The sequence below is a fragment of the Dreissena polymorpha genome, chromosome 13, assembly GCF_020536995.1.
Source record: "Dreissena polymorpha isolate Duluth1 chromosome 13, UMN_Dpol_1.0, whole genome shotgun sequence".
Taxonomy (NCBI): Eukaryota; Metazoa; Mollusca; class Bivalvia; order Myida; family Dreissenidae; genus Dreissena; species Dreissena polymorpha.
Window position 1 is genome coordinate 8,890,180 of NC_068367.1, and position 18,749 is coordinate 8,908,928.

Genomic DNA, 18,749 nt, shown 5'->3' on the forward strand with positions numbered 1-18,749 from the left:
GTACTTATAATGAAAAGTTTTAGCCTTACTTTGGAAAACAGGGTTAAATGCATGTGCGCATGAAGTCAGAGATGAAACTTTCCACTTTTATGGAATTTCTTGTGGAAGAGTTTCTTCTGAGCAAAAAATCTAAGACTGAAAGTGTCATCCCTGATTAGCCTGTGTGGACTGCACTGGAAAGTGTCATCCCTGATTAGCCTGTGTGGACTGCACTAGCTAATCTAATAAGACTGAAAGTGTCTTCCCTGATTAGCCTGTGTGGACTGCACTAGCTAATCTAATAAGACTGAAAGTGTCATCCCTGATTAGCCTGTGTGGACTGCACTGGCTAATCTGGGACTGCACTTAACTCATGTGCATTAAGCCTTGTTTTCCCCAGAATTCCGCTTATTTGATGAATTACATGCATATAGTTAATTAGGAAGTTGAATTTAAGTTGAAGTAATGTGACGCAGCTTCATTATAAGTTCATATTTGATACGGATAAGTTAACCCATGTCTGTAAAGGATCTTCATAAATAATACTTTAAACGTATAGAAATTCGTCGGTATGAAATTTCGTGGTTTAATAAAAAAACAACTAATTCGTTGACACATAATTTCGTGGATTTCAATTAAAAATCAACTAATTCATTGATATGTAATTTCGTGGATTTCAAATTTTCGAGGAAGAGTGACTGTCATAATAATTAAACTTTCATGAAAACATTCTGAAAAATAACGAAACATAATCTGCTAATCTGTGTTGAGAGCAAGACTTGAGGTTAATGTGCACTGAAGCATGAAAGTGTTGCCGATAATTGTCGATAAGAGCGATAAAGCGGGGCACTTGTGGGTCCCCGCTCCCTAATTGCCATCAATGTTGTTTTGACAATATTTGTAATTATCAGCGCAATCGGTCCCCTAGTAGTAACAATTGAGTAATAAGGTCCCCAAAATACACGTGTGAAAACCGTTATGTCTCTTTTAACTTTAATTGGCACTAATTGACATAATTATGTGATAAATCTGATAACTGTTAATTTGACGACGTCATGTTAAAGAGAACAAACGTTGATGTACAGTTAAAAAACCGTGCTTGATTTCGAAAGTATTATTACCCTAACACTTATCAAGAAAACAACATATTGTATTAACTAGGATATCTAAATCAAACAATCATTAACATCTTCGTTCAAACATATATAATTTACATCAAATGGGTGGAAAACAACACCATTTTCAATCTGGAAATATTTTAATTAGTCAAGATATAGTGTAATGTGACCTACTGAAGTGAAGTAACTATTACAAAAATATCTCGGATAAGCGACAACAAAAGAAATTGTCTGAAATGACATTCGCAAAATGACCGATGTCGGATTAAAAAATGTATAAATAATCGTTGGTACTTGAATTCGTGTTTCAGCGGACCAGCGAAATCCACGAAAATTCGTACCTCACGAAATTTAATGGTTTTACAGTAACAGAGTAAATGGGAAAAAATATCAAGATAAAAATGACTGCCAAAGGGAAGTTAAATAACTACATGTAGACTAGAGGGAAACAAAATAGGCAAAATAATGAAGTGACTGTTAGCTTTGAAGTGTGAAATCAGTACCAATTTCATAGCAAATATGTAAATATGCCTGCATGTTGAATATACAGTATTTAAATAACCAGCTTTTAAGCACTGTCATATTTGTGTACTAACTAATGCATGGTGTCATTATAAATTTATGTTTGATGTGGTTTAAAGCGTTTCCAAGTCGTATTTATTCAATCTGCACATTGTCGATATAACACCCTTAGGGATAAACCTAACTGTGGTCATCATGTTAAATGATGCAGTTTGATAAAAACTTTTTGTTGTTTATTGTTTGATCTATTAGAATTTCCTGGCACTCAGCAAGTATGAACCCCCGCAGGAAGGGGGTAGTTGGAGTCACTCTGATGGTCTATTGATCAATCCACTTAAAATAAATATTTAAAGATCAAACTTTTTCCTCCTTTTAAAAATGTCATCACCATGTATGTACAAGACACTGTTCATCCCCAGTGATCCACACTTTCATGAGTTATTTGCCCTTGAAACTGACATGAAAAAGCTGTACTGAGGTATTAGTTAAATTTGTTACAAAATTCAGTCATGCGCCATCAATGAAATTTGCTGAGAATATTTGTTCTTATGATATCTCTGTGGAGTTTGAAAATGGTTCCGGTCAATTGACAACAATTGCCGCCAGGTGGCCCGGCAGTTTTCCTTATATGGCTATTGAGAAAGCTTTTAAACACTCTTAAAGTGACATATTTGTTCAACTTTCATTAAACCTTATCAGAATATTAGTTTAAGTAATATATTACATGACTTCTAAATGGTTAAAATAACATCACAAAAGCTGCTGTTCAGTACCTTCTGATATCCGGTTAGCTCGCGTTCTGAGAAAACTAGGCATAATGCATGTGCGTACAGTCCGCACAGGCTAATAAGGGGACAACACTAATTGCCTTAACTTGTTTTTCGGTTAGGAGGGACTTATTTGAAACTAAAAATACCATAAAAGTGGAAAGTGTCGTCCCTCATTAGCCTGTGCGAACTGCACAGGCTAATCTGGGACGACACTTTACGCACATGCATTATGCCCAGTTTTCTCACAACATGACTTATATGGACTTGCGTCCACTAGTTTGTACGAGGGATTTTTTACTACACAGAAACAAGAATAAAAGCCTCATATGATCAACTTCTCTTTTTATGCATCACTAATCCATTATTCGCTGTGATGACAAGAAGGTCCTCGTTGTGTAATGGTGTCCACCTGGCAACTAGAAGGTCACGGGTTTGATCCCCACTGAAGGAGCTTTCTTTACATCTCCTCTATAGACATAAAGTATTGGTTCAACTCAGGAAACTGACTGGAGAGTGTTTCAATGAGCATTAGGCTGCTTAAATAAATAAGATTGTATCTATTATTCTCCATGATTAGACCCGCCAGGTCGGCCCCCTAAGTCCACGGACAAAAAAACCAGCGTGAATAAGATTGTCCATGTCACGGACACACTGGTGTGGGACATCAAGTCCAACTTTGAGGTCAAGGTGAACTGTATCAACAGCATTGAGATCATGTCGGACCAAATGAAGGATAACATTGATAAGGTATGTACTACATCTTTACTTGAGAACATTTCATCTCCATTTATAGGCTTGTATTGAAAAGTAATTACATCATAGCCTTCATCCATAGCTACCCACTTTAAAAGCAGCATAGTTCCTGCTTTTGTATTTATTTTATTTTTTTACAAGTGAATATTCATGCTGAAATTTTGTGTAGGGTTATCAAAATTAAACTTTATATATTGGGAAACCTAGTTCTTTACCCCTTTGCATGCTGGGAAATTTGTCGTCTGCTAAAATGTCGTCTGCTGAATTTGTAAAATTAGCATTTTCTTCGATTTTTTTCAAAGAATACTATCCGAATAGCAAACAGTTTGGATCCTGATGAGACGCCACTTTCTGTGGCGTCTCATCTGGATCCAAACTGTTTGCAAAGGCCTTCAAAATTCGGTTCCGGCACTGAAAGAGTTAAACTGAAAGTGACATTATGGGCATTTTTCACTGTTGAATTGAGCTGAAAAGAATTAACAGGTCAAAAGAGTTAGTTAAAATGTGGTTAACGACAAATTATCTGCAACTCATCTTGCTACCAGTTGTTTATAAAAAAATTATATTATATTCAATATTTTACATGACTGTCCCAGTCCTCTAAGCCGAGCCAAACTGCCTTTTTATTAGGATCAGAGTTAGTGTTTGTGTGTAGCATAATAGATATTTTTGCAGGAAATTAAAATGATCAGTAAAACAAAATTGTGTCTTTGTGTCGTATTTATGAATCTGCACTAAAACTAAATATAGATTCACATCATACATGCATAATATACATGCTGGCGAATTCGACTGTTGATATTCAAATGCATTATTTTTCTCTTTCCGGGATATTGTTTTAGTATGTTGATGCTGCATTAACAAATATAAGTGTATATTAAGTGAAAACACCAAAAATAAACAACGGTTGTGATAGACACCTATAAACATAGCATATACTGTTAGATGTGTCTAATGTAACTTGAAATTTCCTCTGAAAAAGTAGCATGCATGGGGTATTTAGGCACAGCAGTTACATTTCTGGTTACATATTAAAGCTTTTCTCTAAGGGCAAACACCCTTTGATAAAAGCTTGAGATTAAGGTTAGAACTGAATTGTTGGTAAAAAATAAATACTCAGTATGCTTTTTATGCGCCCAGTAGGGTGGCATATAGCAGTTGAACTGTCGGTCAGTATGTGTGTATGTCAGTCTGTCCGTCTGTCAAAAAAAACACTTTTACGTTGGCCATTACTTTTGCATTATTGAAGATAGAAACATAAATTGAAAGCAGCTTTCTCATGAAGCTGCATGTTTTGAGTGGTGGAAGTTTAAGGTCAAGGTCATCCTTCAAGGTCAAAGGTGAAAAAAAATCAAAAAAATTTCAAAGCGGGGCAATAGGGGGCATTGTGTTTCTGACAAATACATCTCTTGTTACAAATAAACTTTATTTATCCCCTAACTCACTAAAAATTAATGCTTTTTAATTAAAACAAATAATTTATTAACAAGGGCTGTTTGTAAAACATGCATGCCCCCAATATGGGCTGTCAGTTTTAGTGGCAGCCATTGTGTGAATACGTTTTTTGGCACTGTGACCTTGACCTTTAACCTAGTGACCTGAAAATCAATGGGGGTCATCTGTGAGTCATGATCAATGTACCTATGAAGTTTCATATTCCTAGGGGAAAGCTTTCTTGAGTTTTCATCCGGAAACCATTTTACTGTGTCAAGTCACCTTGACCTTTGACCTAGTGACCTGAAAGTCAATAGGGGTCATCTGTGAGTCATAATCAATCTACCTATGAAGTTTCATGATCCTAGGCATAAGCATTCTTGAGTTATCATCCGGAAAACATTTTTCTAAGTTGAGTCACTGTGACCTTGACCTTTGACCTAGTGACGTGAAAATCAATAGGGGTCATCTGCGAGTCATGATCAATGTACCTCATGAAGTTTCATGATCCTAGGAATAAGCTTTCTTGAGTTATCATCCGGAAACCATTTTACTATTTCGGGTCACTGTGACCTTGACCTTTGATCTAGTGACCTTAAAATCAATAGGGGTCATCTGTGAGTCATGATTAATGTACCTTATGAAGTTTCATGATCCTAGGCATAAGAGTTCTTGAGTTATCATCCGGAAACCATTTTACTATTTGGGTCACTGTGACCTTGACCTTTGACCTAGTGACCTGAAAATCAATAGGGGTCATCTGCGAGTCATGATCAATGTACCTATGAAGTTTCATGATCCTAGGCGTAAGCATTCTTGAGTTATCATCCAGAAACCATTTTACTATTTCGGGTCACCGTGACCTTGACCTTTGACCTAGTTACCTGAAAATCAATAGGGGTCATCTGCGAGTCATGATCAATGTACCTATGAAGTTTCATGATCCTAGGCATAAGCCTTCTTGAGTTATCATCCGGAAACCATTTTACTACTTCGGGTCACCGTGACCTTGACCTGTGATCTAGTGACCTTAAAATCAATAGGGGTCATCTGCGAGTCATGATCAATGTACCATATGAAGTTTCATGATCCTAGGCATAAGAGTTCTTGAGTTATCATCCGGAAACCATTTTACTATTCGGGTCACTGTGACCTTGACCTTTGACCTAGTGACCTGAAAATCAATAGGGGTCATCTGTGAGTCATGATCAATGTACCATATAAAGTTTCATGATCCTAGGCATAAGCGTTCTTGAGTTATCATCCAGAAACCATTTTACTATTTCGGGTCACCTTGACCTTTGACCCAGTTACCTGAAAATCAATAGGGGTCATCTGCGAGTCATGATCAATGTACCTATGAAGTTTCATGATCCTAGGCAAAAGCGTTCTTGAGTTATCATCCGGAAACCATTTTACTATTTCTGGTCACCTTGACCTTTGACCTAGTGACCTCAAAATCAATAGGGGTCATCTGCGAGTTATGATCAATGTACCTATGAAGTTTCATGATCCTAGGCATAAGCGTTCTTGAGTTATCATCCGGAAACCATTTAACTATTTAGGGTCACGGTGACCTTAGCCTTTGACCTAGTGACCTGAAAATCAATAGGGGTCATCTGCGAGTCATGATCAATGTACCTATGAAGTTTCATGATCCTAGGCAAAAGCGTTCTTGAGTTATCATCCGGAAACCATTTTACTATTTCTGGTCACCTTGACCTTTGACCTAGTGACCTGAAAATCAATAGGGGTCATCTGCGAGTTATGATCAATGTACCTATGAAGTTTCATGATCCTAGGCATAAGCGTTCTTGAGTTATCATCCGGAAACCATTTAACTATTTAGGGTCATGGTGACCTTGACGCTTGACCTAGTGACCTGAAAATCAATAGGGGTCATCTGCGAGTCATGATCAATGTACCTTATGAAGTTTCATGATCCTAGGCATAAGCGTTCTTGAGTTATCATCCGGAAACCATTTTACTATTCGGGTCACCGTGACCTTGACCTTTGACCTAGTGACCTGAAAATCAATAGGGGTCATCTGCGAGTCATGATCAATTTACCTATGAAGTTTCATGATCCTAGGCATAAGCGTTCTTGAGTTATCATCCAGAAACCATTTTATTATTTGGGTCACTGTGACCTTGACCATTGACCTAGTTACCTGAAAATCTATAGGGGTCATCTGTGAGTCATGATCAATGTACCTATGAAGTTTCATGATCCTAGGCATAAGCGTTCTTGAGTTATCATCCGGAAACCATTTTACTATTTCTGGTCACCTTGACCTTTGACCTAGTGACCTCAAAATCAATAGGGGTCATCTGCAAGTCATTATCAATGTACCTATGAAGTTTCATGATCCTAGGCCTAGGCGTTCTTGAGTTATCATCCGGAAACCATCTGGTGGACGGACGGACATACGGACGGACCGACATGTGCAAAACAATATACCCCCACTTCTTCGAAGGGGGGCATAATAATAATGTTATTGATCTTACAACTTTCATTTCCCATGACAGGTGAAGCTGTTTGTTGGATTATACCATGGGTGTGAGGTCCTTGGAAATGTTCAACCCACAGCCGAGATGCCTGTTGTCAATGGAAACTGTACCTTCAACTTGACCTTGACCTTTGACCTGGAGGTCAGAGACATGCAGACTGCCAGTCGTCTTTGCTTCACCCTGCACGGCAGGATGAAGGGGTCAAAGGTTGATTTTTATTATCTTTCATGTTGGCTTTTAAGTTAATTAACAAGTTTGAATCTTCATTCAAGATTAGTTTAAGCTTTACAGAACATTCAATGATTCTTATTTCGTAATAGATCACACTTGAGCTACATGCTCATTTTCCAGCATTACTTTTATGGTAAAGATTAATTAAGCTGTTCATTAATAATGGCAGAATATATTGTTTAATTTATCTCTATTGGTCCCTCAGTGCAACCTTTATTTCCTAAACTCATGCTCAGTGTTTCTCCTCTAGTGTTTGAACCCTATTGCGTGGGTGAACCTGCCAGTGTTTGATTTCCGCTCGAGGCTTCTAGTGGGAGAGCAGACCTACTACATGTGGCCCGTCACTGCAGAGCTTCAACTGGAGGAGACTGGGTGCTATCCCTTAGGTACGAATTATTTCAATAACCCATATATGTCTCACAAAACATGTGAATGTTGTTTATTTGGTCAAGTTGTGTGTGGTAAATATGATAGGCACTTCTATTGATGGGTAAACATTACAAGCATTCATTGTCCTTTAAATTGATTGGTAAATTTTACTGTTGAATTGTTTTTAGCTCACCTGTCATGAAGTGACATGGTGAGCTTATGTGACGGTGTGATGTCCGTCGTCCGTTGTGTGTGCCTGCTTGGGTGTGTGCGTTCGTCAACAATTTGTTTGTGTAGACAGTAGAGATCACAGTTTTCATCCAATCTTTATGAAATTAGGTCAGAATGTTCATCTTGATGAAATCTGGGTTGGGATTGTATTTGGGTCATCTGGGGAAAAAAACTAGGTCACTTGGTCAAATAATAGAAAAAACCTCCTGTATACAATAGAGGTCGCAGTTTTCATCCAATCTTTATAAAATTTTGTCAGAATGTTTATTTTGATGAAATCTGAGTTTGGATTGTATTTGGGTCATCTGGGGTAAAAAACTAGGTTACTAGATCAAAAACTTGGTCAAATTAAAGAAAAACCTTGTGTAGACAGTAGAGGTCACAGTTTTCATACAATCTTTATGAAATTTGGTGAGAATGTTAATCTTGATGAAATCTGGGTTGGGATTGTATTTGGGTCATCTGGGGTCAAAAACTAGGTCACTAGGTCAAAAACTAGGTCAAATAATAGAAAAACCTTGTGTAGACAGTAGAGGTCACAGTTTTCATCCAATCTTAATGAAATTTGGTCAGAATATTTATTTTGATGAAATCTGGGTGGGGATTTATTTGGGTCATCTGTGGTAAAAAACTAGGTCACTAGGTCCAAAACAAACCAGATAATAGAAAAACATTGTGTAGACAATAGAGGTTGCAGTTTTCATCCAATCTTTATGAAATTTGGTCAGAATATTTATCTTGATGAAATCTGGGTTGGGATTGTATTTGGGTCATCTGAGGTCAAAAACTAGGTCACTAGGTCAAATAATAGAAAAACAGTCAACAATTTGTTTGTGTAGACAGTAGTGGTCACAGTTTTCATCCAATCTTTTATGAAATTTGGTCAAAATGTTAATCTTGATGAAATCTGGGTTGGGATTGTATTTTGGTCATCTGGGGTCAAACACTAGGTCAAAAACTAGATCACTAGGTCAAATAATAGAAAAACCTTATATAGACAATAGAGGTCACAGTTTTCATCCAATCTTTATGAAATTTGGTCAGAATGTTTATCTTGATGAAATCTGGGGTGGGATTGTATTTGGGTCATCTGGGGTAAAAAACTAGGTCACTAGGTCCAAAACAAACCAGATAATAGAAAAACCTTGTGTAGACAATAGAGGTCGCAGTTTTCATCCAATCTTTATGAAATTTGGTCAGAATATTTATCTTGATGAAATCTGGGTTGGGATTGTATTTGGGTCATCTGAGGTCAAAAACTAGGTCAAATAATAGAAAAACAGTCAACAATTTGTTTGTGTAGACAGTAGTGGTCACAGTTTTCATCCAATCTTTTATGAAATTTGGTCAAAATGTTAATCTTGATGAAATCTGGGTTGGGATTGTATTTTGGTCATCTGGGGTCAAACACTAGGTCAAAAACTAGATAACTAGGTCAAATAATAGAAAAACCTTGTATAGACAATAGAGGTCACAGTTTTCATCCAATCTTTATGAAATTTGGTCAGAATGTTTATCTTGATGAAATCTGGGGTGGGATTGTATTTGGGTCATCTGGGGTAAAAAACTAGGTCACTAGGTCCAAAACAAACCAGATAATAGAAAAACCTTGTGTAGACAATAGAGGTCGCAGTTTTCATCCAATCTTTATGAAATTTGGTCAGAATATTTATCTTGATGAAATCTGGGTTGGGATTGTATTTGGGTCATCTGAGGTCAAAAACTAGGTCACTAGGTCAAATAATAGAAAAACAGTCAACAATTTGTTTGTGTAGACAGTAGTGGTCACAGTTTTCATCCAATCTTTTATGAAATTTGGTCAAAATGTTAATCTTGATGAAATTTGGGTTGGGATTGTATTTTGGTCATCTGGGGTCAAACAGTAGGTCAAAAACTAGATCACTAGGTCAAATAATAGAAAAACCTTGTATAGACAATAGAGGTCACAGTTTTCATCCAATCTTTATGAAATTTGGTCAGAATGTTTATCTTGATGAAATCTGTGGTGGGATTGTATTTGGGTCATCTGGGGTCAAAAACTAGATCACTGGGTCAAATAATAGAAAAATCTTGCGTAGACAATAGAGGTCACAGTTTTCATCCAATCTTTATGAAATTTGGTCTGAATGTTTATCTTGATGACATCTTGGTTGGGATTGTATTTGGTTAATCAGGTGAGCGATTCAGGGCCATCATGGCCCTCTTGTTTGTCAATTGCATGGGTTTTTAATCTGCAACTCACAAGATTTTGGCTATAGGTCTGACCTAATATGAATGAAACCCTTAATGTTTTATAGGGTTACAAATAGTTTTGACATAATCATACTTTTTTCCCAATTACGATTGGTATCTGAAATTGATGTGATTTCATTTTAGAGGAAATTATTATACCCCCTCAAACAAAGTTTGGGGGGGGGTATATAGGAGTGAGCTTGTCTGTTGGGCGGTCTGTTGGTCGGTCTGAATTAAGTGTCCGCTCTCAAATTCAAGTTGTTTTCATCCGATCTTCACCAAACTTGGTCAGACGTTGTATCTAGATGATGTCAAGGTCAAGTTTGAATATGGGTCATGCCGGGTCAAAAACTAGGTCAGGTGGTCACTAAGTGCGTTTTAAACATTCAGCATGGTGTCCGCTCTCTTATTAAAGTAGTTTTCATCAGAGCTTCACCACACTTGGTCAGAAGTTGTATGTAGATGATGTCTAGGTAAATTTCGAACAAGGGACATGCCGGTTCAAAAACTAGGTCACAGGGTCACTTAGTGCCTTAAAACATTGAGCATGGTGTCCGATATTTTATGTGAAGACAACATGCAAAATATTCTGTGTAAATGCGGCATGTGGGGGTATTCGTCAACTCTGTGACAAAGCTCTAGTTTATGAATGTTTATGTATACAGGAGAAAACTGGAGCTTACAAGTTATCAGGTTTAACAAGGGAGTCTGGTAAAGGGAGGATGTGATTAAATGGTTTCCACTGTATATGATGTAATTTGTTTGTTGTTTGATGATTTCAGGTAGTGTGTCCCTGAATCCCCACGGGACAATTGCGATTACTGTGATATTCTCTGATTATGGGACCAGTCCACCCATATTCTACCCATGTGATGATAAGGTAAGCATGCGTATTTTAAATATTAGCCTGTCTCTGGGAAAATGTGCTTTAATGCATGTGGGTAAAATGTCGTCCCAGATAAGCATGTGCAGTCCATCCAGGCTAAGCAGTGACAACTCTTTCTGTCTAAACTGGGATTTTACTCTAAGAAGAGACTTCCTATGAACAAAAAGTACCATACAAGCAGATAGGGATTATGCACAGGCTTATTTTGGACGCAACTGTTTGCTCATGTATTAAACCTTGTTTAACCACAGAGAGGCTTAGATGTAAATAAAGAATGCTTTGTTATTGTCCACTACTGGTTTCACTGGAGGGGACTTCTTGTTTGCGCTCTGTGCGTCTGTTTGTGAGTCTGTCTGTCTATCACACTTTTCTGGATCCTGCGATAACTTTAAAGTTCTTTATAATTTTTCATGAAACTTGAAACATGGTCAGATGGCAATATGGAGATTATGCACGTCTTTTCATTTTGTTCCTACGTCAAGAATTCTGGTTGCTATGGCAACAAATATAAATGATAAAAAATGATCTGACAATGATGGAGCCGGTAGGGGACATATATTGCTTGGCAATAGTCTTGTTTGACTTGATTTTTAATGACCCAAACAGATGGCATGATTAAAGTTTGCTAATCTGATCATACGTCTGTCTGATCGAGGTGTGAGTAATACGTCTGTCTGATCGAGGTGTGAGTAATACGTCTGTCTGATCGAGGTGTGAGTAATACGTCTGTCTGATCGAGGTGTGAGTAATACGTCTGTCTGATCGAGGTGTGAGTAATACGTCTGTCTGATCGAGGTGTGGGTAATAAGTCTGTCTGATCGAGGTGTGAGTAATACGTCTGTCTGATCGAGGTGTGAGTAATATGTCTGTCTGATCGAGGTGTGAGTAATACGTCTGTCTGATCGAGGTGTGAGTAATACGTCTGTCTGATCGAGGTGTGAGTAATTCGTCTGTCTGATCGAGGTGTGAGTAATACGTCTGTCTGATCTAGGTGTGAGTAATACGTCTGTCTGATCGAGGTGTGAGTAATACGTCTGTCTGATCGAGGTGTGAGAAGTTTGATAATCTGATCATACGTCTGTCTGATCTAGGTGTGAGAAGTTTGATAATCTGATCATACGTCTGTCTGATCTAGGTGTGAGAAGTTTGATAATCTGATCATACGTCTGTCTGATCGAGGTGTGAGTATTTTTGTGAATTGTAAATAACTTCTATCCTATCCACGTCCTTACTAGGGGAATCAACCCCCTTAACTCTTGTTATTACCAAGATAGGAGTCAAGGGTTAAGAAATCACTATGGATGTTTGTCTGTCAGTCTGTCTGTTTGCCTGTAGGTCAGTCCATCCAAAAACTAGATCTACACGTCATTGAATAGAAACACATTGTAACCACTCTAGAGGCCACATTTATGACTTCATGAAACTTGGTCAGAATCTTTGTTTGCACTAATTTTAAATCTGTTTCGGTCCAATCATAAGACATGCTCAGAAAGTGTTTCCCAATGATGTCTCAAAACAACTTTTAAACTTGGTCACATGGGGTCATAGACTTGGTCAGTAGGGCAACTAAAGAAAAAGCTTGTGAATACTCTAGATGTGTTCATGAAACTTGGTCAGAATATTTGTCACAATTATATGTTGTTTTGACTGGGTCTTTGATTGATTGATTTTATTTGGTAAACATATGAACATTACATAGTTACTACATAATGCAGACAATATAAAATATATTATCACAGCAATATACATAGCAAACCATGGAATGCACACACAATACCAAGGATAACACAAAAAAGAGAAAAATGATTTTCACTTATTTCCATTGTGGTCCTTGTTATTGGTGGCAGTAACCATGAAACAGTCATGTATTAGATTTTAATAATGTATATGTATCAAATATGTACTGTTTAATAAAGTATATTACTGATTAAGAATGAATAAATATAATCACATGTTCATTATTATCACAGAAGTTGCATAAGAAAGTTACACACTGCATAGGTAGTTAATAAACACACTTTGTAGCATACTATAAGTTAAAGAATAATTATGAGATCCTTGCATCTTATTGATCATAAGACTTAAAAATGTATCACAGTATTTTAACAGAACATAAAATTCATAATAAAAATTATACTATAAAAAGCTATAAAGACTCTAAAAACTGTTACTTGATGGCACCCTTGAAATTGTTAGGTTTAGGTACATCCCTGATGTTTTGAGGAAGATTGTTCCATAAACAGATACCATTATATGTAAATGTTTTAGAACCAAAACTTCCTACTCTTGGTTTGGAAAAACGACCAGAGTCTTCAAATGTAAAATTATCAGCAAAATGATCAGATTCTGGCTGAGCTACCATATTAGACCTAGTACAACGATTATGTACGCCAGACACTGGCTTAAAATTCTCACCCATATACTCTGGTGCAAGACCATTTTTAATCTTATGTACATGACAAAGTATGATCTGTTCTACTCTTTTTGAAACAGGCAGCCAACCTAAATGTGAACACTGTTCTTGACCAACATGTGATCTGTTATCCATATTCAGAACAAACCTAATCATCTTGTTTTGTGTAGTTTGAAGCCTATTTTTAAGTGACTGAATAAGACCAGGGTACCAAAAAGAGCAGGCATAGTCAAAGTGGCACTGTATAAGAGACATGACAAGGAGTTTTCTGGTGTGCAATGTTAAGAACTTACTATTTCTGTATAGGAACTTTAACCTTGAGTTTGCCTTTGTAATAATTGATCTAGCAATTGTTTTACCAGACAGGAACTGGTCCAATACAGCACCTAGGTACTTAACAGAACTTGATGGAGTAATTGACACATCATTGCAAGAGACATTTAACTGAGAATTTGACCTTAGTTTGGGCTTTGAGCCAAACAATATAGATTCTGTTTTACCAAGATGTAGGGAAAGTTTATTGTCCACTAACCACTCACTTATAAGAACGAGATCGCTAGAAAGAATGGATTCAATTTCTGAAATGTGTTTACCAGCTACCAGGATGCCAGTATCATCAGCATAAAGTAAAATTTTATTTCTTACCACAGCGGCCATATCATTCACATAAATTAAAAATAAAAGGGGACCTAAAATGGAGCCCTGAGGAACACCACATGAGATGGAGGCCTCGAAGGACATAGTACCTGATACGTCAACAACCTGATGGCGATCGGAGAGATAGGAGGTAAACCACCTGACTGCGTCACTATGGAGACCAATAGCCTCAAGTTTCATGATTAAAATACTATGATTGACGGTATTGAAGGCCTTCTGTAGGTCTAACAATATCATACCAACCATCTTACCTTCATCCATCTTAAAACGAATATAATCAGATATATGGGTAAGGCAGGTGTCTGTAGAATAGCCACGCCTAAATCCTGATTGATAGCTATACAGAAGCTTTTTGTCATTCAAGTAACATTCAACTTGGTCATAAATTACTCTTTCAAGGATCTTTGAAATGATACTTAAGATCGAAACCGGTCTGTAGTTTTCAACCTCAGTCTTAACACTTTTCTTATAGAGGGGAATAACTCTCGCTGACTTGAGGTCATCAGGAACAGAACCCTGTATGATTGACAAGTTAACAATATGAGCAAGGGGACAAGATATGAAAGAAGCACTATCCCTAACAAATCTAGCAGGAATGCCATCCAAACCTGAGGCCTTATTAGCACTTAATTTATGTGTATGCTTTAAAATTGTATTTTCAGACACAATGGAAAATGAAAAACTGTTTGGCACAACACCTTTAGTAGCGTAATAATTACTTACAAAATTCTTGCCATACTTATTAAAACTTTTTGGAAGTTTCTCAACAAGTATAGAAGCAACTGTTGTATAAAATGAGTTAAATTTTTCAGCTACTGTAAATTTGTCAAAGGAAATTTGCCCATCAATCTGAAGCCCTATGCTACTTGATGAAGAGTTCCCTTTTTTAGTGGGAAGACCTAACTTCTTAAGTGTGTCCCAGAGAGATTTAGAATTGTTTTTATACTGTTCCAGTTTATCTGAAAAATAATGTTTCTTGGCCTTACAGATAAGTGACTGAGCTTTATTTCTCAACTCCTTAAAATTATTAAAACTTTCTTCCATTCTATTTATCTTATATACATGAAAAGCTTCGTCTCTTGCCTGGATACTATTTAAAATATCAGGAGTAATCCAAGGCTGAGTGCGTTGTTTAAATCTAACTTCTTTTACAGGTGCAATGCCATCAAGAACAGATAAAAATATACTTTTAAAATTATCCCAAGCTACAGAGACATTGTCACTTAGTAAGACACTACTCCAGTCTGTAGATAAAAGACATTGTTCAAAGTTTTCTTTACTGTAATTTTTTAATGATCTGGTGTGTACATTGTAATGTTTACCAATTGACATATTTAATTTCTTGCGTGTACAATAAACAATACAATGGTCACTTATTGATGAATCAATGACTCCACAATGAGAAATTAAATCATTATCTGATACAAGAACTAAGTCTATGCATGTTGATGAAGTATTACAAATTCTAGTAGGTTCTTGAATAAGTTGTGTCAAATTAAATATATTTTTAAAAGATAATAGTTTGTCAACCAGAGAACATTTGATTAAAACATTTACGTTAAAATCTCCCAATATGACGGTTTCATTTTCAACATGAACAAATTCTGAACACAAAGATTCCAACATTTCAAAAAAGTTCAGTTGTGTTGGTGGACGATATATAGTGCCACAAAGTATTGGTTTACTTTTAGGTAGCAAAATGTCAATCCATGTGGCCTCAAGATCATTTCTCGTCATGTCATCTCTAGGGTTGAAGGCTAGGTCTTGTCGAATATAAGCACACACCCCGCCACCATGTCGATTCCTGTCGTGCCGCCTAATAACATAGTTTGGAATGGAGACTTCAGAGTCTGAAACTGTATCATCTAGCCATGTCTCAGTAAGACATATACAAGCTGCACGTGTACGATTGGCTAGTAATCTTATCTTGTCTAGCTTGGGGATCAAACTTCTGACATTTAAGTGAAGGAAATGTAAGCCACGATTCCTAAACACCTTGTACTGGCTGTCAATGGATGCACACGACTGGTCGGATGTTAGAGAAGAACGACTCCCCTGATCAGATGGCCCAGGGCAAGGATGAACGTCACCACAAAGCAATAATAATATAGGAAGTTGATGTTTGGTGTTACAACATCGATATAAAGTGTTTCTCTTTCTGTCTGTTGTAGAATAAGAAGTAACAAATTTTTCATAAAATACCAACTGTCCATATGAAACATCAATAGTCGACCCTTGTTGAAGTAAGTGGGTGGGGAATATGTCATCTTGGATAAAACGTTCACCGATCCGTGAAAGGATAAAAACAGCAGTAAAAATACATCTTGTTTAGTTCATTGTTGTTGAATTCACTTATGGCAATAATTGGAATTGTTTGTATAACGTATAAACTTTCAAAATTATAAATATGTTTTAAAGGAAGTAAACAAACATGACCGTTACGGGTTACACACCACCAGATGGTCACATGGTGTTAAACCCTAAAAAACTGTGTCAAATGAAAAAAACACTTTTGAACACTCTTTAGGAGTCATCTCCTCAGACCAAGTTTATTTTCAAATACCATATTCATGAAATTTGGTCTGAAAATTGTTGTATTGATTTTTCAGCTGAGTAAGGTATGATTTCTGTCCTTTTAAAAATATGGCTACCATGTTTTCCATATCTGGCTATAGCTGGTTAAAGCATTTGAACACTAGAAATCCGATTTGTAACCCACTCATCAGTAAATATTTTAAGAATATTTGAAAAAAAGTAATGATATGATATTTAGACTGAGTTGAAAATGAATGTGTTTGTTAAAAACACGTGTCCAATACAGTTTATTTCATATATTGTTGTAAGTAAGTAGCACCATTACAATTGGTGAATAAGACCTACTAGATTACATATATACTATCGAGAGCTATTTGTATAATGATACCTTTATTAAATAATACATGTATGTATTGTTGCAATGATGCGTATTTTTCATTTGTATAATAATAAACTGTTTATATTGTAAACACTGCATGTTTATTTTCTACACTTGGACTTCTGGACGTATTGTTTAATAAAACTTAAAATCACTTTGTCACCAAGTATATATTGTGAGACCTAGGGAGCACAACCTGCACAGAACAGTTAAGTACCTTAGGGTCCCAGACGAGCCCCTTACAGCCTTTTGTCTTCTTATTTTGTTTTCAGAGTTATTTGATCCAATAAATCAGTGCAAAGCTTGTTTTTATTGTGTGTGCTCAATTTAAAGTATTTGACAAAAAAATCTTTAATAATTTTACTTACTCAGCTTTTTTTTAAATGAATCATTGTAAGCATATTCGAATCTTTTCTAGTTTAATATCTCTTCGTTATCAACCAATAAAAAAATATTTTAGTTTCTGTAGGAACTAAACCATGAAGGCATTTTCCAATTTATTGTGATTCTAAATTTATTTGACAAATATTATTGGGATGAAAATGTGATCATTATTACATTGTGGTGCCCTTCAATTTGAGTTGTTTATTGGATGGTCTATACTAACAATGCTACATTGTGCTGCCCTTCAATTTGAGTTGTTTATTGGATGGTCTATACTAACAATGCTACAATGTGGTGCCCTTCAATTTGAGTTGTTTATTGGATGGTCTATACTAACAATGCTACATTGTGGTGCCCTTCAATTTGAGTTGTTTATTGGATGGTCTATACTAACAATGCTACATTGTGCTGCCCTTCAATTTGAGTTGTTTATTGGATGGTCTATACTAACAATGCTACATTGTGGTGCCCTTAAATTTGAGTTGTTTATTGGATGGTCTATACTAACAATGCTACATTGTGGTGCCCTTCAATTTGAGTTGTTTATTGGATGGTCTATACTAACAATGCTACATTGTGGTGCCCTTCAATTTGAGTTGTTTCTTGGATGGTCTATACTAACAATGCTACATTGTGGTGCCCTTCAATTTGAGTTGTTTATTGGATGGTCTATACTTACAATGCTAATTCTTTTCTCTTTAAAAAGGAAAGAGTTGATGTGATAATAAGATGTTGTTTTTCAGATCATTGAGTGTGCTGCAGACTGCATGGAGCCACCTGGAACCCAGGGATCTCCTGTATGTACTTATGCATGAAAGACGTATAATCTTGTATCACAATTTATGTAAAAAAATATGCAGTTGATATATAAAAGTTCTTTTGAATGTGTATTAGAAATTAAGGATGTCTTATGTATGTTAGAGTACTACTTGAATGTGATTTAATGTGCTTATCAAACTGACCACATGTAGCATGGCCTTGCATGCTCCTGAACGTTCTCAATGGAATATTTTCAGAACAACTGCTTGTATGCAAGGACTGAAAATATTAATATTTGCATGCCTCTTCTATGATCCAGCAATTAAAAAATATATGAGCTTTACTCTTGGGAAAAAACACAGGTATTAATGAATGTCTGAAAGTGTTGTTTCAGAAGCCTGTGCAGCCTGCGCAGGCTAACTAGTGACAACTTTTTCGGTTTCAAAGGAATTTGTCTTAAAGGGAAGTCTCTTGTAAATGACAATCCTGGCTCTGCAGAAAGTCAAGCCTGATATGCCTGCACAGGTTAATCTATTATAACACTTTACGCATATTCATTAAGCTGTGTTTTCACAGGGTTAGGCTC

The 18,749-nt window shown here is 36.4% G+C and overlaps 1 protein-coding gene and 1 long non-coding RNA gene across 7 annotated transcripts in view; one reads left to right on the forward strand and one right to left on the reverse strand.

The window, feature by feature from the left end:
• Positions 1 to 6,685, reverse strand: part of LOC127855143 (uncharacterized) — a 178,862-nt gene extending 172,177 nt beyond the window's left edge. Inside the window, exon 1 of one of the 2 annotated variants that reach the window (XR_008037367.1) lies at positions 6,502 to 6,685. This is a non-coding gene — a long non-coding RNA (uncharacterized LOC127855143). Of the gene's footprint in view, positions 1 to 5,213; positions 5,239 to 6,501 lie in introns of those variants that run through there. The other variant, XR_008037368.1, reaches the window with a different exon arrangement.
• LOC127855132 (phosphatidylinositol 4,5-bisphosphate 3-kinase catalytic subunit delta isoform-like) overlaps positions 1 to 18,749 on the forward strand; it is a 123,835-nt gene that overhangs the window by 48,493 nt on the left and 56,593 nt on the right. For all 5 annotated transcript variants that reach the window (XM_052390516.1, XM_052390521.1, XM_052390519.1 and 2 more), the window contains exons 10-14: positions 2,967 to 3,136; positions 7,106 to 7,294; positions 7,569 to 7,704; positions 10,933 to 11,030; positions 18,148 to 18,201. In XM_052390516.1, the coding sequence (XP_052246476.1) occupies positions 2,967 to 3,136; positions 7,106 to 7,294; positions 7,569 to 7,704; positions 10,933 to 11,030; positions 18,148 to 18,201 (647 nt within the window). The remainder of the gene's footprint in view (positions 1 to 2,966; positions 3,137 to 7,105; positions 7,295 to 7,568; positions 7,705 to 10,932; positions 11,031 to 18,147; positions 18,202 to 18,749) is intronic.